The 24,876-nt window shown below is 34.7% G+C and overlaps 3 protein-coding genes, 1 long non-coding RNA gene and 1 other non-coding gene across 8 annotated transcripts; 1 reads left to right on the forward strand and 4 right to left on the reverse strand.

Moving 5' to 3' along the window:
* Positions 1-3,124: 3,124 nt before the first annotated feature.
* On the forward strand, positions 3,125-5,991 carry LOC104749617 (transcription factor MYB101-like). Of its 2 annotated transcripts, XR_015585465.1 has the most exons (4): positions 3,394-3,819; positions 4,126-4,701; positions 4,839-5,011; positions 5,545-5,991. XR_015585465.1 is itself a non-coding variant. In XM_087493485.1 (3 exons), the coding sequence occupies exons 1-3, from the start codon at positions 3,520-3,522 to the stop codon at positions 5,856-5,858; spliced, it is 1,500 nt and encodes a 499-aa protein (XP_087349611.1). In that variant the 5' UTR covers positions 3,125-3,519; the 3' UTR covers positions 5,859-5,991. The 2 variants fall into 2 exon arrangements, 1 of the variants encoding a protein (XP_087349611.1); XM_087493485.1 differs by having other exon boundaries at positions 3,125-3,819; positions 4,126-5,011.
* A 1,223-nt stretch (positions 5,992-7,214) lies between these two features.
* Positions 7,215-10,279, reverse strand: LOC104749618 (putative TPR repeat-containing protein At2g32450). Its single transcript, XR_015584385.1, has one exon. It is a non-coding gene; the product is annotated as a putative TPR repeat-containing protein At2g32450 (transcript).
* A 295-nt stretch (positions 10,280-10,574) lies between these two features.
* LOC104749619 (ent-kaurenoic acid oxidase 2) lies at positions 10,575-14,313 on the reverse strand. 3 transcript variants are annotated; one of them, XM_010471283.3, is made up of 9 exons: positions 13,839-14,313; positions 12,682-12,988; positions 12,052-12,529; positions 11,699-11,962; positions 11,519-11,605; positions 11,360-11,438; positions 11,169-11,275; positions 10,949-11,070; positions 10,575-10,869 (listed from the first exon to the last, which is right to left on the reverse strand). In XM_010471283.3, exons 2-9 carry the CDS (start codon positions 12,915-12,917, stop codon positions 10,773-10,775), a joined length of 1,470 nt encoding a protein of 489 aa, XP_010469585.2. In that variant the 5' UTR covers positions 12,918-12,988; positions 13,839-14,313; the 3' UTR covers positions 10,575-10,772. The 3 variants fall into 3 exon arrangements, with proteins under 3 accessions (XP_010469585.2, XP_087347401.1, XP_019094098.2); XM_087491275.1 differs by having other exon boundaries at positions 13,491-14,051; XM_019238553.2 differs by lacking the exon at positions 13,839-14,313 and adding an exon at positions 13,373-13,557.
* Positions 14,314-14,362: 49 nt separating this feature from the next.
* LOC104749621 (putative beta-1,3-galactosyltransferase 3) lies at positions 14,363-17,558 on the reverse strand. Its single transcript, XM_010471285.3, has 11 exons — positions 17,057-17,558; positions 16,513-16,609; positions 16,351-16,415; positions 16,052-16,263; positions 15,906-15,969; positions 15,743-15,815; positions 15,533-15,653; positions 15,358-15,445; positions 15,146-15,271; positions 14,962-15,071; positions 14,363-14,771 (listed from the first exon to the last, which is right to left on the reverse strand). Exons 1-11 carry the CDS (start codon positions 17,167-17,169, stop codon positions 14,623-14,625), a joined length of 1,218 nt encoding a protein of 405 aa, XP_010469587.2. The 5' UTR covers positions 17,170-17,558; the 3' UTR covers positions 14,363-14,622.
* Positions 17,559-19,041: 1,483 nt separating this feature from the next.
* LOC104749622 (uncharacterized) lies at positions 19,042-19,652 on the reverse strand. The gene is made up of 2 exons (XR_761451.3): positions 19,321-19,652; positions 19,042-19,185 (listed from the first exon to the last, which is right to left on the reverse strand). It is a non-coding gene; the product is annotated as an uncharacterized LOC104749622 (long non-coding RNA).
* Positions 19,653-24,876: the final 5,224 nt, after the last annotated feature.

Consider the following 24,876-nt stretch of genomic DNA (forward strand, 5'->3'; position numbering starts at 1 on the left):
AAAAACTAAAGCTTTAGACTCTCATCAACGGCTAATCCTAAACCTAGGACTACACCAAGTACAAGGTGTAGGTATACAACTCTTCAAGTTGTAAATATTTGATTTCCTTATATCTTCATTGATTTGACGTTATCCTACATAAGTACAATTCGACACTTACCGCGTATAAGCATCCCTGTGATACTCAGCTGCTTGCTGTTGATTGTCCCAAATACTTTTAATCGCCTCTTATCTGAGTCTCTCAGGCTGAGTGTGTCAACTCAACCTCCCTGCAAAATATTAGTCCAGCAAAATTGATACATATATACATCCAAAACTCAAACCAATAGAAACTCCTCATAACCAAACGAGCATTCATCAAATACCAAGAAATTAGTTCAGACCATAGATAGGTTCACAAAAGCAAAGATAAGGCAACACACAATTAAGGTTGATTCCCTAGTTATACAAATTTAGGGTTTCTGAAAAAATGAATTATATAAAGCCCATTAGCAAATATGTAAAAGTTTTTTCAAGAATAATAAAAATGTAATATTTAATTATCTCTAACATGCTATGACGACTCACGCACTTAATCTAGCTAAATGGTAGTATAAGGTACGAATGGGACATTCTCTTACAAAAGGGTCTAAAAGAACCACATATACTTCTGAAATCAGCAAGCAACGTCTTCGATACAAGTACAAAAACTATAGCTTTTAAATTTTGAAATAAAGAAAACATAATGAAGAAAATGATATATGTATCGTACTTTTTTGCATCAAAGTTAAGAAATTAATATAGTAATATGGTCAAATGAACTTGGATATATATGGAAAAGTAATTAAAAGTAATTAAGACTTCTGAAATTTATGTGAAAGAATCCAATGGATGGGCAAGATCGAGGGAATTGTATGACAAGTTACAACAATCCATTAATAATGTTCAAAGATAATAACCATATATTTTTTTGTAATATTTATAATTGAAATTCACTACTAGGTCAAAGTTGGAAACGAATTATAATTATATGGATTATGGTCCGATAGTTTTTCAAAGTCTACTGACGCGTACTGTGATTGAATTTCATATAAGTTAAAGTTGTTATAGACTGTAGATCAATCCATTACCGTCTAAGAAAAAGTACAAACGTCAGTATAATTAGTGGTAGTTCAAGTGATATAGAAAAGAACAAAACATTAAGTAAACTTCGATTGAAGTTTTATAGGTCCCTATCAGTTAACAAATGTCATTTTTTTCTTCAAATTATTACATATATCTTATAAAGAAGGTTTGAAAGGTTTGAACTTTTCTATATATTATTGAAAATACATATATCTAAAGTTTCTGAGTTAACATGATAATATGATGTATACCATACTAAAGTAATATTTTAATAGGTTTTTGCCCTTTACTTTACTGAAAATACATATTTTCGAATAAACCTGGTAAGATTTTATAGACACATCTTTCTATATAACAAGACAATAATTTTTAGTTCATTTTTTTGTTTGAATTTAGTTAGGTTCAAAAAAAAAAAATCAAGTGCATTCTATTTTTTTTTTTGTTTTGGAAAAGTAAACCATATAAAATTATTTTAAACTTTTACAACTCAACATAATTACTAGATCAAAATATAACTTAAGCCAATAATTAAAGATATTTTATGTAGTTATAATCAAGTCTAGTGACACTCTTCATAATCGAATTACATATAATTACTGAGGTTTTGAGCTATAACTTATATGCATCTAATAAATTTTGTGGGATTTTAGATCAATCTCTACCTCTATCATAATCAAGTATAAATTAATTACAAACATCAATTAGTGGGGTAACTGAACTGATATAAAGTAAAGTTTAGTTTAAGTTTTTACAGATTCAGATTAATATGGTATATTTAACACACTTCGTACTTAATTGAGATTTATTTAATAAATTTGAACTCCTAACTCATAGAGAAATACATATTCCTAAGCATGGCTGATGAAATTTTATAGGCGGATTTTTTAATGTAACTATGGAATAATTTAAGTTAAAATTTTTGAACATAGAATTTTTTCACCAAATACATGTGTTTATCATTCATTTCTTTTTTTCAAATAGAGAAAAAAAAAAGCATTCAACGTCATTTTTTTGAAGGAAAAATTTGTCAGACGCGTTGAACTCATGAATAGACATTATGTATGTAAGACAAAATTATAAATCATATAAATTTGCTTTTATTAAATCTGAACATTAATTAATTTATAGAGCTGTAATGAAAATAAGCTAGGGAATCTGTGAAGAGGAGGAGTGTTGTAATAAAATTCGAAACTTTGGCGCATATATATTTTTGCTCTTAAAGAAGAAAAAAAGAAGTATTTGCTTATAAGACTCAAACTCCTATGATAAAAATGTGCTCATATGAAAAGTGATCATGCCAACGTAATTTTGCATGAAATATCGCATAAAATGACCTTTGATTTATCTTTATTTTCCTCTACCCTAGGAAAAAAACAAAAACTCATTACATTCTTTATTTTCTCATTTAAAAATTTATAGAAAATTTTTAAAAAATGAATAAAAGAGCAAGAAGAAAGACAGAAAAGGCGTGGGGGGGGGGGGGGGGGGGGATAAAGAAAAGGAGTAAGAAGACAAGTAATAAGAGAAAAACGCGTCTTCGAAGAGAACGTCCCATTCCATTAGGCATGCAATGCGCGGCCGTGAAAGAAGCTCACTCCTCTCCTTTTTTTTTTTTTTTGCTTCTTCTTCTTTAATTCATATGTCCATTTCACAATTTTCTTAAAAAAAAATTTAATCATTTCTTGTCAAGAAATATATGTTACTTCCAAGGCTTAGTTTTTGATATTTTAGCTTAGTCATAATATATTCATCAAGTGTTTGCCAATGCTTCATAAAAGTTTATTAGTAGGTGGAACAAGTCATTTTCAATTAGATGCTCTGTTAACATCAAATAAACGGTTTTGACTAAATTACTAAGGATTATTGAGAACGACTTATATATAAACACAAACCTATCTTTGTAAGCAAAGAGAAAAAAAATAGATTAAGACACTAAGATGTGATAAAGTAATTAGTAATAAGTAGCTCATGACACAAGTTTTATCATCTCCAATAGACAATTTAACTTTATCTCTCTCTCATCATCAACTCTATCTCCTCTGTAATTTCTTAAAATCTCTCTGTCTTTCTCTCTAATGAAAGACCAAAAGAGAAGAGAAGACAAAACAAGGAAGGCATTAAAAAAAGTTTAAATAAAGCACGTAAAATAACAACAAATTATTACGTAATAATCATCAAAATACAAATTTATATATATTTTTTTCTTCCAAATATACACCAAACACCCCCCAAAAATAGAATTCACCCTTTTCCTCATTTTCTCTCTATATATCTAATTCCAAAACACACAATAATACTCATATATACAAAATATTTAACACACATACAAAACATCGTATATATCATCAACAAGTAACAGAGAGAAAACAAATCCTTTTTTTCCTCCTTGATCGGAGGGTCGTCGTGTTCCATAAGATGGACGGTGGTGAAGAGACGACGACGACGGCTATGGAGGCAAGAGGGTTGAAGAAAGGACCGTGGACGGCGACGGAGGATGCGATCTTGACGGAGTACGTTAGGAAACACGGTGAAGGTAATTGGAACGCCGTGCAAAAGAACTCAGGTTTGCTCCGGTGTGGGAAAAGTTGTCGTCTACGGTGGGCTAATCATCTCCGGCCAAATCTTAAGAAAGGATCTTTTACTCCTGATGAAGAAAAGATCATCATCGAGCTTCACGCTAAGCTCGGAAACAAATGGGCACGTATGGCTTCTCAGGTTTGTTTTCTCTTTTCTTCTCATTTCTTTAAAAAGTTTTTTTTAATTATTATTATAAACTAATTTGTTTTCTTCAATTCAAGAAACTAAAAATTGATTTGTTTTTTTTTTCTTGATTAACACACACAATTTTCATGATTTAATGTGTTTGAACTTTGAATCTCTCTTTCTCTTTCTCTCTCTCTCTCTCTCTCTCTCTCTCTCTCTCTCTCTCTCTCTCTTGGCATAATTAATCATCTTGCATCTCTAAATCTTTTGTTTGATATATTCATTTTTTGATGTTTTGATGTTTTGATGTATGTATAGTTACCAGGAAGAACAGATAACGAGATTAAGAATTATTGGAACACAAGGATGAAGAGAAGACAACGAGCTGGTTTGCCTTTATACCCTCATGACACTCATCAGCATCATCAAGGGATTGATGATAACGATGATGATGAGTTTGAGTTTGATTTAAGTTCCTTTCAGTTCCAAAACCAAGATCTTCTTCATCATAACCAACAAAACATGATTCAATACACTAATTCTTCTAATACTTCATCATCTATATCCTCTTCTTCATTCTATTCTTCCTCTTCCCAACCTTCCAAAAAGATGCGTCCTAATGATCCCTTAGTCTCTACTAATCCTGGCCTGAACCCGATCCCCGACTCACCGATGAAATTTCAAATGTTTTCTCTTTACAACAATAGCCTTGATGAGAATGACAATAGCCACTTTGGTTTCTCTCTTCCTTTGTCCTCATCGTCTTCGTCCAACGAGTTTTGCAATCCCAACCACATCCTTGAGTTTCTATCTGAGAATTCGGACACAAGCAATTACCATAAGAAAGACATCGATGCTTTGAGTTACAGTTCATTGCTTATGGGAGATCATGAGGTGAGACCGAGTTCTTTCCCTTTAGGACTAGAAAATACTGTCCTAGAGCTTCCTTCAAACCAAACAACGATCGATTCGTTCAGTTCTAATCCTATTCTCGACAATGGTGTCCATCTTGAACCACCTGCGGGCAACAGTGGACTGCTTGATGCCCTCTTGGAGGAGTCTCAAGCCTTATCTCGTGGCCGACTCTTCAAGGACGTTAGGGTTTCCTCAAGTGATCTATGTAACTTTCAAGAGGAGAGGATGAAGATGGACTTTGAGAATCGGTTAACTGATCATCTTAACTCTTCTCATCAATCATCACTCGGTAAGAACATATACTCCATCTGTCTCTAAAAGATTGATGTTTATAAGTTTTTACATATTCTAAGAAAACAATGATTACTGAGTTTAAATATATTTTTTCTTTGACTAAAGAAATATTATTTAATTTTAAACCAATAGCAATTCAAAATTTTAAATACTTTCAATAATTATTTTTTGAAGTTTACAAAACATCAATTTTTGTGGAACAAAAAAATATCCCAAAACATCAATATTTATGAGAGAGAAGGAGTACTTCACACTATCTTCATTTTTTTCTTTTTTTGTTAAAACCAATCCTTGTTGCATAGTAACCAAGTGGAAGTGTTAAATCCGGATTTCAATTTGATTTTTTGTTTTGTTTTGGGTTTTTTTTTATTATTATCAAGAAATCAGTAATCAAGTGAAATTGAATCTGGTATGGATTTTTGATTCTTCGGTTATATCGAAGAGATAGATATTATAATCTTAGGTCTAGTCAACTCTTTCATTTTTAATTAGTGTTTGATATTATATAACTTGGGTTGGACGAAACAGGAACAAACCCTAATATTCAGAAGTACAATGAGCCAACAATGGTGAAAGCAACGGTGGATGATGATGACGACTTATTGATGAGCCTTCTCAACAACTTCCCTTCAACAACGACGCCGTTGCCTGATTGGTACCGGATGACGGAAATCCAAAACGAAGCCTCATATCTTGCCCCAACGAGCGGATCAATTCTTATGGGAAATTATCAAGGTAACAGCAGGGAGGAGGAACCAGCCACGGTGACGCCTTCGTCCAGTGTAGATCCAACGGCCTCGTTGGGGACATGCTATTGGAGCAACATGCCTAGAATTTGTTAATTTGGAACAACCTTATGAGCAATATACCATTTCTTTGATTTGGGAAAAAGAAAGCTAATTGTGAGCTTAATTTGTCTTTGTTGTGTAAAAACTTCTTCAGAGTAATCGATTTGGGATGTGTTATGAACTTAAATGTTAACATGCTTTCAAGGGGCCAACAAAACAAAAAAGAAATATAAAGGGATGAGAATGAGCTTTTTACTTTCTTGTTTTTGTTAAATCATGGTACAAATCGAACTTAATTATAGCATAACAATAAATGAATTTCTACAAGAAAAATAATTGCATTTAAATGACCATGTAGTATGATATCCTTTTTTTCTTTTGTCTAAATCCAAGTACACAACCATGTGGTGACTAAATACATGGAGAATATGAAAATTATCATTATTTTCGCAAGTGGAATATATATGTCAAAGTTGCCAACATATTTATTAAAAAATGATAGTATTTTCTATTTACTTGATCATGTTCAGGCAAATCCTAATCTTGAGTTTATTGTTGTTTAGATTTTTAACAATGGAACTACTAATTAATTTGCCTTTCGCTACGGCAAGTAGTGAACCAGTACCACTACCACCTATAACATATGTAATGTAATTTGAATTTTTTTTTTCAAGGAGAATTGTTATTACACACGTAAGAAGCAAAGAAGAGCTACAGAGTAGGAAATATCGGGGAGGAGAATGTGATTGGGCAAGTGAGACGACTTGTTGCATCCACTGCCATTGGCTTATGTCATTTGCATATTATTATTTCCTTAAATTTCGGCACCTCTGGAAAGAAAAATGAAAAATGAAGATAGAATAATAATGCAACAACTAGTCCATCCACACATCAAAGGTTCCTTAGTCTTTTCTACTTGCACCTTATCCGAGTTCTGACATCACACTGCTGTTCCTAGATCTGAAGTCTCTTTATTTCTTTACACATCCATATAGATCCCTAAATTGATGTCACTTCTTATGACCCCAAAGCTAAGGAAATAAAACGTGATCCTCAAAATATGCTTTATTTTTCTTTCTTCTTAAGTTCCTCAAATTATAGTAATAATTCTCTAGAATGCTATGTCATATAATACTGAATCAAATGCAAGAAAAAAAAAAGTACCACTAAGATATAAAGGTTAAGAAAAGGACTCATTCCAAAATTAGCATCAATATGCTACTAGAGATGCTATAAAATTCTAGATTCTGAACTGTCTAGATCTGACAATTCTTACTCTTCTAGATACTGGATTTTTCAGAACCTGACAGAACAAGTCTTTACATATATCAATTTGTTAGTTTTGAAGAGGCGGGCCAAGCCTGAAAATGTCAGAAATTACATTCTGAAATTGTATTCCATTCACGACCATTGACAAAGTCATATATTAATCTGCAATTGAGTGGAAAAAATAATCAAATTTTAGAGTACAAAAAGACAACATACACTAGTTGCTCACCAAACAAAACACTTGCATCAAAACTATACACACAACTTCAAATAAATTAAAAAGCTACAAATTAGACCACACACACACACACACGGAAAAAAAAAGCTTCTGAATATTTTTTTCAAGTGACTATTGTTCTTTTATGAGACTGCATTGAAAAACAAACACACTTAGCTTTCATGGCTTCCACTTCACTCCCATACTCTCTGAATTTATATTCCTCCTGCTGTTTAAACGTTGGAGGAATTTTCCCTTCGCTGTAACATTGGTTACAGAGGCTAAACCCGGTTTTCACTTCCTTAAACCGAGACCCGATAACCGGATACCTACAAACCGAACAAACCTGGTTCCCATGTCGATTCCTATCTCTTGTTTCGAGTTTCACAACAGTCGACATGATACCAAACCCCCACTCTGAGTCATCGTACATCCCAAGAAACTGGTTGAACGTTACCGTTGAAGTATCATCCGTTGCTCCTCCATGGACTTCTAACATTTCGCTCATTCCTTGTGACGGTATGTAGATAGCTCTCAACAGTTTGATGTATCTAACAGCTTCCATCTTTGTAATCTGAGAGCTTCCTTCGTTTACAGGTCTCCAAAGAAGCGCATCGAATGCAACTCTTTTCCTTTTGTCTGGATGGCCACCACATAAAGGAGCAATCACCGCGTAAAACATTCCTAAATCAACTCTTCCCGACCTTGAATCATCGAGCACTGAGAGGATTTTCTCGTTTATGGCCTTGACCGCTCCTTGAAAAGTTTCAGGTTTCAGGACATTAAGCAGACGCCGGAGAATCTCTTCTAAGTTTGGTCTCCTTATAGATTTTGTTGGTCCTCCATTGCCGGAATAAGATACAGGAACATTGTTGTCTCTCATCTCTCTTCTTAATGCTTCAACATCGCATTTCCAAAGCCTTGTAACTCTCTGGAAGGCTCTAATTTGAAGTGCTATGGCTAAATCTGGTCTTAAAGTAGTCTTCTCGCCTACCGTCTTGAACTTAGAAGGTTCCACAACGATGAACGGACCTTCTTCGATCACATTATTACCATTTTTGACTTTTTTCTTCTGCAACTGTTTCAGATGAGATATCGCATCGTGCAATTCAACTCGGTTTGTCATTTTCAGAGCTTCCTTCAAAGCCCTTTTAGCATCTTCAGTCTCTCCAGCGCCCAACAGAGACACAGCCTTGTTTAACTGAGCCCTCCAATGGTTAGGCCACACAGCTAAAACTCTAGTGTACATCTCTGAAGCTCTCTGAAACCTACCCAAATCCATATAAAGCCCACCGAGGTTATAAAGAGCATCAACATGACCAGGTTTCAAATCTATAGCTCTCTGGAAAACCTCAATAGCTCTCTCATCCTCACCCATAGCATGGAGCGACGAAGCCAAATCACAATGCGCATCCGCATAATCTGGTTTCAAATATATAGCTTCCTCTAAAGCCTTCACAGCAGCTCTATACTCTCCTACACCGAACAGAGCACTACCTAGTAGCTTCAAGGCTCTATAATGCGTTGGACAAAGAATCGCAGCCTCTCTATAATACTCACAAGCATTCCAAACCATACCTTCACCTTCAAGAGAGATACCAAGGTTAACATAAATCTGAGGAAGCAAGTAAGCCCATTGATTCCCACCGGACTCTGCAGCTTCCAAGGCCAACAAAAACTCATCTTTCGACTCTTTATACTTGCCCAACACATAAAGACAATTCCCAGCTTTGAAATGAGGTCTCACATCCGTCGGCTGCAACTCACAAGCTCTCTTGAAGCTAACAAAAGCTTCTTTAAACAACTGATGCTCATACAAAACCCTACCAATCGCCATATGTCCATCAAATGCTTCTTCTCTTGATCTAGCACCGTCAGCTTTACTTCTCAACACTCCTAGTTCCTTAACAAACACCGAGTAATCATGACTCGATTCTTCCCAATAGATTCTCTTATCAGAAATATCCGAAGACGGACCTAACTCTCTAGACCATCCAGCATCAGAGAACGCATCCACATTGTTATTATTGTTACCATCCGCTTTCAATTTCCCATCTTTCTCCTGCTTAGACTTCAACCTCTTCACAAGAATCTCCAAATCATCAACAAGCTTCCACGTCTCATCGAAAACGATTCCATGGTTGGGAGAAACCGCCCAAGCAGCCGTCCTCTGCTGCTTCTGAGCCTCAACAGCTCTCTCATCAGTAATCGAAGAAGACGAAGCTTCCGAGCCACCGCCACCTTTTGTCGTCTCATCGGCGTTGTTAAACTCAATTCCTAAAGCGTCGAAATCACGATCAACGTCTCCGGCTCCGTCGTCGTAAGTACGGAGAAGACCGTCAAAGGTCAAACCTTTATCACCGTCGATGAACTCAGCGTAGGTACGAAAGACTTCGTCGAGAATCGCGCTGATTTGTTCGTCGCTGAATTTAACCCTAGGGTTTACAGCTACGACGAGAGACGACATCTCTTCACGGCTTAACCCACCGTCACGATTCATGTCGAATTGCTGGAATATTCTCTTCACTTTCTCCGATCTGCTTCCTCTCGTCGTCATTTTTTTTTCCCTCACCGGAAAAATAAAATAAAAATCCAAACTTTTTTTTTTTTTTTTTCTGTTTCCCCCACAAAATCAGGGCTCAGGAATGGAACACACCAGTCGAGAAAAAGTGAGAATCCAATGTAGCAAAACACTAATTACGGATCAAAATCGAAGCTTTTTTTATTGTGTGAAGAGAAAAAGTTGCTAAATTTAAAGAAAGAAGAAGAAATTGTAAAAAAAAAAAAAAATGGAACAAGAGTCTCGCTCTCGAGCTGTCTATTTGTTTTCTTGTCTGTGTATAAGAAAAACTCAGATAGTGGACAGGAGATAACGGTGCTGTTGTTGTTCTCTGTTCTGTTCTCTCTGCTCTGTGGGCTTTTTAAACTCTTATCTTTAATTATATTTCTAATTTTGCTAAATTCTTACAAAATATTTGTCTTCTAATTTTAATTCGAGAAAAGTAAGTACAACTACTAATCTATAAATTTAGTTCAATTAATCAATACCAATTTAATTTGAATATTTCAATTTATTGAAGAAGTCAATTCTCCACTTGTATTAGAAGTTTGAAATTAGTACTATTTAGATAACGAGAGAGAAGAAATAAAATGATGCATTTATTAGGCTAATAAATGCGAAATAAAAGAACAAACCTTAGTTTACTCCAATCCACATTATCCTTAATGTGGTAATCAAACTATTTCAGGAAACTAAAATTTTACTTTTTTTTTATATATCCTAATTTGAAAAAGTTTGGTATATTACTTGGAAAATTCCTTCAAACTCTATGGATACATATAGTTTTTTGCTAGTAAACCAAATTCACAAACCGAAACTGGTTTGGATCGAGTTCTAAGAGAAGAGAGGGAGAACAATGGGAAAACCTGAGAAGAAGCTTATACAGTACATTTGGATTTGGTCTAACTAGTTTGCAGAATGATTACGCCGTCGTTTTGGTGATTCTTGCTAAGCAATTATCTTTGGGTCTATTGTGAGGCAAGAACATCACTGGACAACCGGGATTGCTCCGTTCCACCCTGCAATTTCGTTATTGGAAACAAAACATTATGATTCTTCAGCTGAGCTATATACACAGAGAGGGAGAGAGAGAGTTACCGGTATTTGAGGAGAAAATGATGAAGAAATATGGAAATCTCGAGCTTGGCAAGATCGTTTCCAGGGCACAGATGGCTTCCTAAACCAAAAGGAAGGAATGTGCCTGCTTTTGGTGTGTATCCCTGTTGAATGAACCAGACAATGTTCAGTTACTTTTGACATATAAGAGACTTCATCACCTAATACAGTTTAGAGTTAGAACTCTGTTATCTCTAGATACCTTCCATCTTGAAGGATCAAATTTCTTTGGATCCGGGTAGATCTCAGGGTCCAAATGAACGTCCCTAAACCAAGTCAGAACCTTCCAGCCTTTTGGTATGATATAGCCTGAAAACAAAACATGAAAAAGGAGAACTATAAAAGCTTTCAAATGATTTGCCGTGTTCCATGTAGCTAATGAGTATTACTGACCGTTTATTTGGACATCACTTTTCGCTTCCCGGAAGGCCGTCAGAGAGAATGTTATTACTCGAAGTGTCTCATCAATGACCTGGTAAAACCTCTTCTATCAGTAAAAGACTGTTACAAATCATACTATAATGCCATGTTATATAAGCCAGAAAACTTAACCTGAGAAAGATACTCCATTTCACGCGTCTCTTTTAGTGTCAACTTCTGACCTGGCGCTCTCTTTCTCAAGATCCTCTCTTGTTCTTCCTATGGTAATTTAAATATCACAACTCAAGATTGTAAACTGAAATGGTGAAATGGAAAAAGGAACGAAAAAGAAGAAGATATCTTCTCATTTACCTTTGCCTTTTGTAGAATCTCAGGGTGTTCTTGCAGCAAAATGGTAGACCACATAATGAGGTGTCCAGAGGATTCATGACCCGCATTAAGATACATCAACAAAATATCAATAATCTCCTCGTCATCTAAAGTTCTTCCGTTTTCATCTTCAACATCTATTAGATTATCTAACATGTCTTTTCTCCTGGATGAAACGTTCTGCTCCCTTTGGTTTCTTCGATTAGTCACGATGGACTGAAAGACAGCTACAAGTTTCTTCCTTGCCTGTATAAATGGAATATACCAATCCTTAAATCCCAAAAGGTATGCACAAATGGAAACAAAGTGGCAAAAAAGGTTGCTTAATGGTTTACCTTCAAAGCTCTATGATAGGCAAAACCAGGAAGATTAATACCCATAGCTCGAACTCCATAGTTAAGGTTGGTATATTCCCGTTCCAATGCATCCATGACATGCTCACTCTCACTGCTGAGAAATATGTGCATAATGATTTTAAATGTAAGCTTACGCACATGAGATAAGAACTCGATTTCTCCCATTTTGGACCATTTTTCTAGACCAGTAATAACAGTTTCTTCAATGTATTGTATGTAGACAGAGAGAGCTTCAGGACCATTGACAGGAGCAGAAGTCAAACGCCTGAGCCGCTTGTGTTCTTCAAAAGAGATACCGATAAAGGACCTCCTGCCAATGAGTTTCATGGTGGATTTTGGCCAACCTATGTGGAAGGCATCATCATCTGTTAGTACTCGTCGACAAGTCTCTGGTGTTGTTACTAATACACATGGGTACCCAAACATGTGCGCTTTATAAATACCGGTACGCCCATATCTGTATCATTAAGGACACGGAGAGTATGTCTACGTTGTCAATTATGATATGGAGAAGCAAAAATAAAATCTCAACCAAAGCAAATAGTAATGGAACTGAGCGCGCACTTTGTGCGAAATAGTTTGAGAAGAGAGAGAGAGCGATGTATATACCTTGTGTTGTAGGATCGGATGAAGGATTCAGGATCAGATGTTTTGAAAGCTCTAAGAAAGGACCACATGTTGCCTATGACAGGCCATCCCAAATCTCCTGGAGGCAGATAGTGTTTTTTCTCTCCAAGTTTGGACTCATAAATCCAAACATTCACTCCCTTCAACACCCATTTCAAAACAAACAATCCCAATACTACCAAAGGGAACAACATGAGAATGAAACCCGTTTCCGTCATAGCTTCAGTCGTAAACAGTAAACACTCCCCTCACCCTGACCCCTTGTATCCTCTGGATATTATATCATACCCTGCAGATACATAAAAGCGGTGAGAAATATCTCTAAAAAGGCGTTTTCTTTCAACTTTACAAAGTAGTAAACAGACAAAAAACTTTGATTAGAATAGTGAAACAGTGTAGTTGAGTCTATCAAGGGACTGATACTTATCTAGACTTTAAACTAAAGAGCCCGACCGCTTGTTTTCTATCTATTTTGTTGGATAGCTATTCACATGTATAGTGCGAAATGACCATACTTTCCTTTTCCATTTTAGCTCTCTATACCTTTTCGCCTTTTCCCTAAAGCCTTTAACCTCGTTTGAGAAAATAAGCTATTTACCAAAACCAATACTCTTTAACACACATATATTGATCACAACAATCACATAAGAAACTTCTAAAATGAACAACATACCAAGCAAATCGTACTATGGTACTATGGTAGTAACTCACAGATACAGAACCAAACTTTGTGAGGAAACCAATTGTACAGAGAAGAAGGAAAGGGTGAGCAGAGTAAGAGGAAAACTCACAAATTAGAGAAGTGGAACACTAACTAAACGTTTCGGTAGAATACAAAAGGGGCGTAAAAATGGCGGTGAAGAAACCAAAGAGCACACGTTCCCAATACAAAATCACAGAAGAATCCAAAAAATGGAACATAGACACAGCAACTCGTATCAAATTTCTCGTGAATAATGAAAAGACACAAAGACTTTATTTTTGTTTGGTTCAGTTTTGCTCATCAAGGGTTACCTTTTTTTTCGGTCACATCAATTTTGTCTTCCTCTAAACAAAACCCACAACTCATTTGAGTTCTTGATGTTTCACCACTTGGTACCAAGTCACCAAAAGAAGAGGAAGAGAGAAAAAAATCTGACCTTTTTCAGCGAGTAGGAAATGAGACCCTGCTTCGTCTCCCTCATTGTCCGAGAGGCGAGAGCTATTACGTGGGCAGAATAAAAATGCAAAATTTAAGTCCCTCCGACTAAACAGGTCTCAGAACTTGCCGGATTTGCCTTCTCCGCCATCTCCGTACAACCACCGAACCAGAGATTGTGTGAGGGCACAGAGTAAGTAAATAAAAGGAGCATTATGACTTGTGAGTGCCACAAACATTGTTATATTTATTTCTTTGTAACAAGGTATTAAAAAATGCGTTACTTTAAGTAAAGTCTAAAGCAGAAGAAGATACACAAACTTGAAATCTTCTTATTCATGATTCACAAATCGAAAATCCTAAATTCCTAATCAAATCAATAATATTGTAGCTTGTATTGGTCTAAACTCTAAATCCACAAACTATACTTTCACTCCAAAAATAAAACAACCAAAAAAAAAAAAAAAAAAGAAGCAGGCGCGTTTGCTGCAGCGTCTAGCTTCCTTCTACTAAAACGGAAAACGCTTTGTTACAAACCGTTTCTTAAACGCAAACCCTATCTTTGCAAGAGGTTCACTTCATACATATTTCTCTCTAGTCCTCTCCTATGTAAGTAAGTAACTATGAATCTATGATATACAACAGAAGTAGGTATCTTCTTGGTCCATAAAGAATATGAAGAAGAAGAAATGTTTCCGCTTGATCATCGTTTGATGACCGTTTGGATCTGAAAGTGGAAACAATTCTTTATATGATCTATATGTATAATAATGTTGCGGAAGGCCTCAAAAACTGGCTTTCCAGATAGCGTTTTCCGGTTCACCACATCGCTTATGAACCTCTTTTATCCGATCAGCTGATCTGCAGATACCGCTGCATGTCCAGTCGAATGAAGCTACACATATGTTTCCTGCCTGTGCTTTCCATTCACAATCTGCAATTTTCCAAGAATCACATTTAGTTACATCAAGATTCTGGTTAAGGTAATCTTAGCTTCGAATAAAATATTCTAGTTAGGTACTTAGAACTAAACTAACAACGTTTTGCGACTTTACAATCATTTAGAATCTTTTGAACTGAGTCTAGAAAAATTGGGGGAAAGGAAGAGAAACGGAGAAAGGTACCAGGAGGAGTGCCGCAACATAGCCTTCTATCATCGATATGTGTAACATCAAGCCCGATAAACCAAGCACCTAATGTAACATCCTCATTTGCATATTTGTGCAGAACACGCCTGAAACATATTAACACAGGAAATTAGATGGAGAATGAGACATGAATACAATTACAAAGAAGTTCAAATCTTACTGATTAAGAGAGATATAAGAAGCCAAGTCTCTTGAAATGGCGTATAACTGTCCAGTAGCATGACGAAAGTACTTGTTCCCGTTCTCACCAAATTTCCAATACTCAGGCTCGTGGTATCTAACTCCTCTGCTCCATAGACAAAAACAAGAGTTAAAACGAAAACAAGAAACTGATTCATAAAAGAAGGAAAGTGAGAGAAATGGGATTTTTACTTTTGAGAGAGGACTGGACCAGATTTCATGCAGCCGATATAGAGTCGAGGTTTCTTCCTGTGTCTAACAAGAGTTTCCCCAAGGGTTGCTGTGGATATTTCAAAACAAAAACATTTGATACTAGCAGTAGCAACATACAAAATGGGGAACAAGGTTACTAGCTTGTAGAGCTTACCGATATTTACATGAACATCATCATCTACTTTAACATAGAACTCTGCATCCCACATTGAAACCGCAGTAGAAAAATATGTTTTCGTTTTGCCTGATAACTCGAGGTATCCTTCAACATGGTCCTGTTAAAAGCAGTAGAGAATCACAAATGAAGATAAGAAACCTATAATAATGACTTTGGACATCAAAAGATGTGAGAAAAAAAAAATACCAATCTCAAGAAATCTCCATGCTTCTTGTCCTCTGCTTCAATGGATCGGTCTAGAATTCCACCAGCAGTGGCACTAAAGAACCAATGACATATAACATCAGATATACAGAGAATACTGAATTCGACTCATCTCAGTAACTATGTAAGAACATAGTTAACTCACCTATGACCAATCACAAACCGTATAATAATTCCTTTCTCTTCTTCCAACTTTTTTCTTTTTTCACCTACAAGCAGTATACAACCATCAAGAAACATATTGATATCAGCAATCTTGAAGATAATGAAGATAGAGAATGAAGTGAGAACCTGAAGGCATCCAAGTTGTTCGAACAGAATCTCTTCTCTTTCTGCTACTAAAAGCGGTATTAATCCCTACAACCATCAAATACCGTCTTTTCCTAGGTAATTGCTTCTTCTCTACATCATTCGATATAGGAGCACTGTTTGTTAAAGATTCTTGAGCTGATCTTGCTGCGGCTAACTCCATCTCTAAGCTTGAAATAGTCTTATCCAATGACCTGAAAGTTAAACAAGAACAGATTTTAGTTATAAGAAGGTTTGGAAGATAATGTTTTTGGATCACTTCAGCTTAAGAGTTATCTTACTGTATAGCGTTATGAGTCTTTGAAACTTCTCCAAATAAAGCCTGAGGATCACGATTTACTTCTTTCTGGTAAAGCAAAAAAATCAAAACCAATCAGACCATTAACACAGCAAACTCATTTTACTAAAAATGAATCCAACAAAGAACACATTATTACACTCACAGTTTTGGGACCACAGCCTTCAGAGATCAGCTTCAACCTTTCAGCTTCTGTTACGGATGGTCGAGTTATGTCTTTAGACTCTAGAATATTCCACATCCTGCAACAGGAAATTTCATACCAAATGTTTTGAGAGTGTGTTAGTTTCAAAATTCAGGTCTTGTAGCTTACTCCAAAGGTATATACAGTAATCATCATGTGAGTGCTATACATCTCATTCTGTTTCATCAAACCAAAGAGAATAGGAAATGACAAGAAACGAAATTACCAATCAGATCAAAATAGTCAAAAGTTGAAACATTGAGGTTCAAAACAATGGTGAGTATACACCAGTCAAGACCCAAAAAGGAGGAAAATTTATAAAACATCAGAAAGCAAATTTGTTAAAATTGAATAAAGTAATCAAAACCCATTGAAACACGAAACTTGTTTTCTTTTTTTAAACTCGATCAATCTGTGGAAGAAACAAATCATAATAAGAGCATCCCAAAGTAGTAATGGAGCACAAATTCAAAAACTGTTCCAGAAAAACAAAAAAAATTCATACCTATCGGTGAAGAGTATCCCAAAGCAGAAGCTCCCAAAGCAGAGTAATAATGTCCATTTCTTAGATACTAAGCTTTTAGAGATAAAAATCTCTCCTTTCATCTTCGTCGACATTTTTTTTTTTATTCTCTTTCACACAACCAGAAAACAAAAAAAAAAAAAGATTCCCCAGGAACCAAAGTAGTTATTTCAATTCGATCAACTCCATAAGACGAATCAAAACAGTAAACCAGGTCAACTCACAAAGACTCTACAAAAGAAGAGTAACTCAATTTTGAGAGCTTCTTCAAAACCAAAAAGTTGAGATTTTTTTTCACGTAATCCAAGAGAAGTGGTGGTACTCGAGAGTTCTTTTTTGATAAGAGATTCTTGCTCTCTCTCTCTCTCTCTCTCTGTCTCAATCTGTGTGGCTCTCTGTAAATGAATCGCAGGGGACGTTTAGAGTGGAAGAAGAAGGAAGAAGAAGAAATAAGAAGAGAACGAACTCTTAACCGTTCCGGTTTAATTTTATACCGAACTCTTCTTCGGTTGACATTTCTTTGGAATTTACCTAACTGTCCCTATCAAACCGTTTTTTAGTATTACTATATGCTATATGTAGTATTTTATTTTGGTAAAACAAAAAGATTATTTAATGATTTTTAGATTGTCGAATTTATTATGATGTGTAAATTTTGAAAACAATGTTATTATGCCTATATATATTTTTCGATCCATCTAATCACGTTTGATATGTCTTTCTTATTTCTTGTCTTATGATTCAAAATTTTAACTACATCTACCTAATCTTTCTAAGTTTTCATACTCAACTATTCTAATTGAATTTTTTTCTTTTGATAAAAATTCTAATTAAGAGATTTCTTTCTTATCAAATGGTGTGTTAATTTTATTAGTAAAAAATAAATTTATGATATTTTCAAGTTTTCAGATGAGGTAAAATGAAATATTAATGAATGTGAAGTTAGGCCATCAAATCTTATCACCACTCTAGATAATGATGTGTACTAGTTTATTGCTATAAATCTACGATATTTCCAAAATGTCTGCCTTTTGCCTTTTTGGTGGGTTTTTACACTGTTGTTGATATTTAAATATATATCACTATGGATATAATCCCATTATCTTAAGTTTATAAGAGAGAAATAAATATACATATATTTTTGTGGCATGAAAAAAAAACAAAAAAAAAAGAAGTAAATGTATATAGTTGGAGGTTTCTTTCCTTTTGGTGTAACGTAGAGGTCGAAAGAATAATGGACAAGTGCGGTTGATGAAAAAGGGCATTGGGTTGGTCCTCATCTTTTTTTTTTTTTCTTGTGTTCAGCAGCAGATAACACATGATCTTCTTCTAAGGCACACACACACATGCTTTGATAGGATTCGTTATTTTTCAACTATATTATTTACACTATTATCATTTTTTTTACAGCCAGAAGTCTCTGGGTGTAGGGCGATGTATATACCTAATTCCAATACTAAAGAAAAAAAAGTATATATATATATGAGGACCATGCATATATATTCGATCCAAATTTGTTCTCTACAAAGTGATCATTTTTTCAACTCTTGCAAGCTTCTTCTTCTATCTACGTGACTAGTACAATGTTGAGCTTTGTAGTAGCATAGAACATTGGGAACCAATACATCTTTATAATGCTTGTTATATAAATAAGTTGACAACTTTAACATGCATCAGATGTTGGAGATATCTCATTTTTTTGTCCATCTAAGCGACTTAATATATATGTTTATGTTCAAAACTATATACCCTAAAGCCAGGATGGTTGAATGAACCCAAGGGAAACCAATTTAAAGATGGATTGTGTTCAAAACTATAACCTAAAGGCAAGAGGATGACTAAAGCCAAGGGGAAACCAATTTAACTTTGTTGTGGTGGTCAAAACTATTCCTCAGCGTTTGTTGAAACTGAAACGAGTGAGGAATACAAGTAAGGAGAGCGAAACACAACACAAAAATTCACAAAACTGCACAAAAAAGTACCAACTAATTATGAAATTGGAGTTTGGTGATTTCAATCAAACAAGAAGTGGATAAACATGGGGCTTTAAGCTTCCTCTTCGATCCCAAGACGGAGTCATCGACCCAAGAACCGCTTCTTCCACTCCTCCTCTTCACAGGTGTTTTGAAAATTAATTAAAAAAAAAAAAAAAAAAAAAAAAAAACAGAATCTCCACAAATCATATTATGCAAAGCTATTATTGAGACATTCGGTCGAATTCTTGCTAAATGGTAACATAAGTTTACCATCAATTATGGGTTACTACCACCGATTGGAATCAGAGGAGGCGGGTAGCGTCGCACCGTTCTGAGTCCTCAATGACGAGTCGACCAGGGCGTTTATGAATACGGCCCCGCCACCTTTGGGGTTGGGTGAGGTTTGTCGATGCCACTAAGGAAAGGATCTGACCCATTAAGATGCCAATTACTCCTTTTCTTCACCATCGGAGGTGGAAGATGGTTCGGCTGGATGAGATGAGAGAGAGTAAATGAATAGTATGGGAGGTTGGGAAGATTGAGTGGAAGGGGTTTTGTCTGTGTCGTCATAATCTTTTTTTTTTTTTAACCAGATCCTATTTGGAAACTAGAGCGACTTGGTTAGAGCAAGGATGATGTCAAACCAGCAAGGGTAAAGACGTCTTTTAACCTACTAAAAGTGCCTATATTCGAAGTTCAGTGCCTATGATGCCTAAATCCGAAGTTCATGTGGTTGTCGGGTCCGTTTTATGAATTAACTCATCAATATTTTGATTGAACAGTAATAATTGATTTATTGTTGACAAACTAAATGACGTGAAACGACTGACTTTGTCTTTTTCATTAGGACAAACACGTCGGCAGCATATAAGCCATTAACTTAACTTAATTTTAATTATATTGATTCCAACTACAAAACTTTACAACTCTCAAAAAAGTAGTATTTGAATTTACATGAGCCGAATAAAATAAAAAAGATGAAAGCGATAGTATATCTTGACCAAAAAAAAGAAACGAATGAATATATATAGACTAAATTGACAAATAATAAGAACAGGTTAAATATATCACGTTCTCACTTTTGTTATATATCTAACTATCAAAGGGAACATGAATATATCTGAATAGTCTTAATTCGAACAGATCACGAATATATGAATAGTCTTAATTCGAACAGATCACGAAATTCATATATTCATATGAATATGTGTGTTTTGAACACCTATTATTAGTGTTTTAAAACTTTTGTTTCCACGTTCTTGTTGATTTTTATTCTCTATTTAAATAATATCGTGCAAATTTTTTTTGTCAAAAAGGTAAGAGCACGAAATTCTTTTTTTTTTTCGATGTAAATTCTTCAACTTAGATTGTTTTTCTTTAAAACAATGTCCGTTTTAAACTTAAATAAATGATTATCTTTTGGTGCCAAAAAAAATATCGAGATATATAGATATTCATATGAAGTTGGAGACTGTGATTGCTAATAAATTCGACTTAGGAAAGAAAGTTTTAAATGATCTATGTATCAGTTCAAACGAACACATGCGTACATGCAGTGCAACTGATTACGTTTAAGCCGTACGTAGAAACAATCATTGAGATGGCACTGAAATGATTTTTCCCTATCTATTTGACTAAAACAAATAATTTCTTACTGGAGAAATAAGATTATAAACATGTGACGACACATGACATAAAGCGTCTAAGCCAATGAAATTTAGTGATTAGCAACTACTCCCACATGCATACCCAAGTCGTTTGCATAGCTTTTGGTTGGGTAATTAACGACACTTTTCATTTATAATATCACCAATGATCACGATATTAGATCATAGTTAACTTTTAAGTTTATCGAATATTCATTCACTTTTAAGTTATACAGTGTGATGAATTTTTCATTTATTAACTCACTCTGCATATGTCTATCTGATGAAAAAAATTTAAAATTATACACAAACATGTAATTAAAAAAAAAACATTTATCAATTTTTATTTTTGAAATATTATCATGATTCCAGTGAAAGAAAACATCAAACAATTTTACTTGCACTAAAAAAAATTATGCAGACAAATATATCTCGGTATAATAATTGCATAACTTGTCCCATTTGTTTTATTTTCTTATATTATTTTAGGATTAGTTTAAAATAAAAGTCTTCAAACATTTGTTCAACAAAGAAGTATAATTTTAATATGTGTGTGTGGTGGTGGTGGGTTGTTGAGGATCTTGATCTTATGGGGTAAATTTTAAGAGATTTTATGTTCGACTCCTCTTAAAAAAAGTTGTTGTGTTGCCAATTTAGAATTTTGAATTTTGGCTCGAATGTTTTGTATGTGGTGAGCTTGTGAAAACCTTATGTCAAGAGACATACTCACAGCGGATTAGTGGGACTTGACCCAACAAAAGGTACAAATTTCAATTTTGGTTAAGTTTAATTTAGCTTAATTTGATAACGATATAACGGAAAGGGTACTTCATCTATAGCTATGTTTATATGTCTTGGTAATATCAAGTTATATACAATGTCGCACAAAAACCAAAACAAGAAAGAAAGCATGTAATCTCTAGGAATCTTAAAACATATACAAAAAAAAGTTATAGAGGATAAACAAAAGCGGTACTGACGGAGTGACGGGAGGGGCACTTGCGAGAGGGGACGGTCGGAATAAAGTACACGTGATAAGGTTCATGTGTCCCTCCCTGATTGGTCAGTCAGTTCATTAGATCCTGCTCAATCATGTGACGCTTTTCCGTTTTCCATCACGTGGCGCTGCGTTAAAGTATCAGCATGTGGATCCGACGTCACGAGTTCTGCCACGTGTCATCATGATGTTTAGAAACTATGATGTTTGCTCACTTTGTGTAACTTGTGTCCGAAACCAAAAAACAAATACCACATGACTTGAGGAGCTTGTAATTAAATAGTTCGGCCTGTTTTGGAAGTCGTTATATACATACATCCGCATCACCGTTTTAGTTGAACTGCATCGTGTCTATATACTTTGTTGTTTCGTTCGATTTATGGATGAGTAACCATTTAAACGATACATGTTTTCATCCCGGTATAAGGTAAAATGTATAGACTGTACTTACAAGAAACCTGAGATTCGTTTTCGACCTACGAAAACAAAGTGATGGAACTTAGTAAAAGATGGCATAAACAATAAACAATGAGGTGACATCTCCAAGATTGATGGCACCTTTATTTTGTAATCTTTTGGGTCATTTATATTTTATGGGATATATGTCCTAGCCAGGGAACACATATACGTTGTACAACGAGATAATTGATGACATGACAGTCATTACATGCCCATTGCCCACATTCATTAATTTCTGGATCTTTTCAATAAGTAATTCTTTATCTCCGGTATACAGTATTTTTTTTTTTGGACACATCTGAAGCAGTTTTTAATTAAAGAGATATAGCTGAAATAATTGTTAATAGAAAATAATCATAAAAAATATTTCATTGATGCTTGTGCTCATGAGACATGGCATCTGGTTCAAGGAGTCAGTTCAAATTTACTGATGTACACAAGCTGATAGAAAATGAATTTGATTGGATAAATGTTATCCAAATTTATTTTATACTTACTATAGACAAAGCTTCAGATCTCTCCTTGATAAGTGTTCTCTAATTTTAAAGCTTATGGAATCTGCAAATATTTTTATGTTTTTTGTTCTCTCATACACTTACATTTTCTTTTCATAGAATTGCCTGAAATTTACATTATATATGGTTCAATAATACGAGTATATATATCTTATATATATTATGGTATTTACAAAAATGAAGTAATCAAATTTTAAATGGAATACCAAAAAGTGAAGTAGTGACTACTGAGTTACGTTACATATGCATTAACATGTGCATGCAAAGTATACATGTATTTATATACAAATACACATGCACCAATAATTCAGGGAAAAATAAATAAATTAGAGTGTGATCTAAGTATATACAACGTACATACGCACCAACAGATCCACCAGGCTGTCAATTTGGTAAAATCATAACGGAATGTACGGTTTTTCTTTAGTGATGATAAATAATACCGGCTTCAACTAATTGATATCATGGTTGATTCAAATCACTAACCGAAACTAATGTGGAAAAAACCGGTTTGGTTGTGCAAGGAATGACACGAGTTAACAGTGAACGAAACCTAAGTTAAACTAGCTAGAAATACTTTGTTTCCCCTTGCAATTATACAGTGGTAGGGAATTTAACCGGGTTCTAGACCTCAAATTAATCGAGAACCAAATATTAGCTTGATTGGGGTGAAGCCGGTCAAAACAGGTTTAATTTGTTAAAAGGGCTGTTAGGTTAGGTGCTTTGCTTGTAAGAGAGGAGACTTTGTAACTTCTTTAGGAACACCTAATTTAAATGTTTGGTTTGGTCTCTCCGGTCTTGGTACGAATCCTAAAGCTGCCATATCTCCATATGCCAGGTTCTTGTTATACTTTGTCAAAAGGTATTTGATTATATGAGCTTCTAACCGCAATTTTCTTTTGTGTTTGTTACGATAAATATCATAATTCGACATTTGATGCCGACTTTATATTTTTGAATCCGGGCACACACATATTATATCGCAAATACTCGTGGTCTTGGGGAAATTACAAGATATGTCCAAATTAACAAAAACAAAATCAAAATGAACAAATAAATATAGACCACAAAACGCTTTACGGTTGTAGATTCGAGATCAGCACGCACGTAGGCCCATGAGATCTCATTCATTATGCATCAATTTATTGATCTACCGATCGAGAAGCTTTTCTTTAGGGATAATTCTTCCACGAAGGTCTTAGTCAAACTTGAATCCTGCTGGCTGCTGGTGTGGATCGATGTGGTGGCAAATATTATTCAGCCAATAGTCTTTTAATTAGTACTATCATTTTAGTCATTTTTTTTAAAGTTGTAAGTACGAGAATAATCAAAGTCGTAAATTTCAAAACAGAAAATCAGATCAATGTTGTCCCCAAATTGCTACTCGCAAACTGCGATAAAGTCACGAGAAATAGAAAATGGTAAAATTGTATCGGAGGTTAAATTTGAAACGTAAAGACGAAACAAAGTTGTTAAAAGATTTGATTCTTATTAGATGTGCCCCGCTTTTAGAGAACCAAAAATGATCATGAAATAAATTCCCTGTTTATATCTCTATCGATCTCCCTTTTTATATATTATGTAAAGATAACATACCATCATGTTGTTCTAACATTTTTTTTGTTTTTTTTTTGTTTTCAAATATATTGCTGCCCCCACCGCAAGTAAGCCAAATTAATTTTAGAGTTGTAACAAAAAAATTTCAATTTATCAATGATAACCAAAACCAGGCTCGGCTCTCTTCGGTTTTCAGTTTGTTGTTGTTTTTGTTGTTGTTTCATTCATAAATTGTTAAGAGATCACTACATTGTACGAATTGTAATTATAGGTCTTCGACCAAATCTTATACACGACGTATATAATGTGAAAGACTGAATTAGTAAGACGGTAACAAAACGTCAAAACGTATAGGATTATCTGTCTGCTACAACGTATCGCTGACCAATGCTTTGAACGTAAAATAATGAAATACTAGTGGGCGGCATTGATAAATACAGCATGAGACTATATATCATTATTTATTATCTGCTACAACGATTTCAATAGTTTTGTGTCTCGATTAAATATTTGACCATAACCAGTGTGAAGTCAATCTATACTATTAGTTGGGAGTGTAGTTAGGGATAAAAAAAATAAACAAAACAGAATTCCATGTATTATCCTTTCTATAAAAAGTTTGGAGAACAAATAAAAAAAACAAATTAGGGTA

Source organism: Camelina sativa, chromosome 16 (genome assembly GCF_030686135.1).
Source record: "Camelina sativa cultivar CO46 ecotype springtype chromosome 16, ASM3068613v1".
Lineage (NCBI taxonomy): Eukaryota > Viridiplantae > Streptophyta > Magnoliopsida > Brassicales > Brassicaceae > Camelina > Camelina sativa.

Bases quoted from the DNA above. Each gene is read 5' to 3' on its own strand.
- LOC104749617 (XM_087493485.1), top strand. From the start codon at position 3,520: ATGGACGGTGGTGAAGAGACGACGACGACGGCTATGGAGGCAAGAGGG. The intron at 3,820-4,125 runs GTTTGTTTTCTC...ATGTATGTATAG, and splicing joins GGGCACGTATGGCTTCTCAG to TTACCAGGAAGAACAGATAA. The intron at 5,012-5,544 runs GTAAGAACATAT...TGGACGAAACAG, and splicing joins TTCTCATCAATCATCACTCG to GAACAAACCCTAATATTCAG.
- LOC104749619 (XM_010471283.3), bottom strand. From the start codon at position 12,917: ATGACGGAAACGGGTTTCATTCTCATGTTGTTCCCTTTGGTAGTATTG. The intron at 11,439-11,518 runs GTTAAGTTTTCT...AGGTTTTACCAG, and splicing joins AAATGGAGTATCTTTCTCAG to GTCATTGATGAGACACTTCG. The intron at 11,276-11,359 runs GTCAGTAATACT...TTTTGTTTTCAG, and splicing joins AAGTGATGTCCAAATAAACG to GCTATATCATACCAAAAGGC.
- LOC104749621 (XM_010471285.3), bottom strand. From the start codon at position 17,169: ATGTCGACGAAGATGAAAGGAGAGATTTTTATCTCTAAAAGCTTAGTA. The intron at 15,272-15,357 runs GTAAAAATCCCA...TCTATGGAGCAG, and splicing joins GGTCCAGTCCTCTCTCAAAA to AGGAGTTAGATACCACGAGC. The intron at 15,072-15,145 runs GTAAGATTTGAA...AATATGTTTCAG, and splicing joins TCTTATATCTCTCTTAATCA to GCGTGTTCTGCACAAATATG.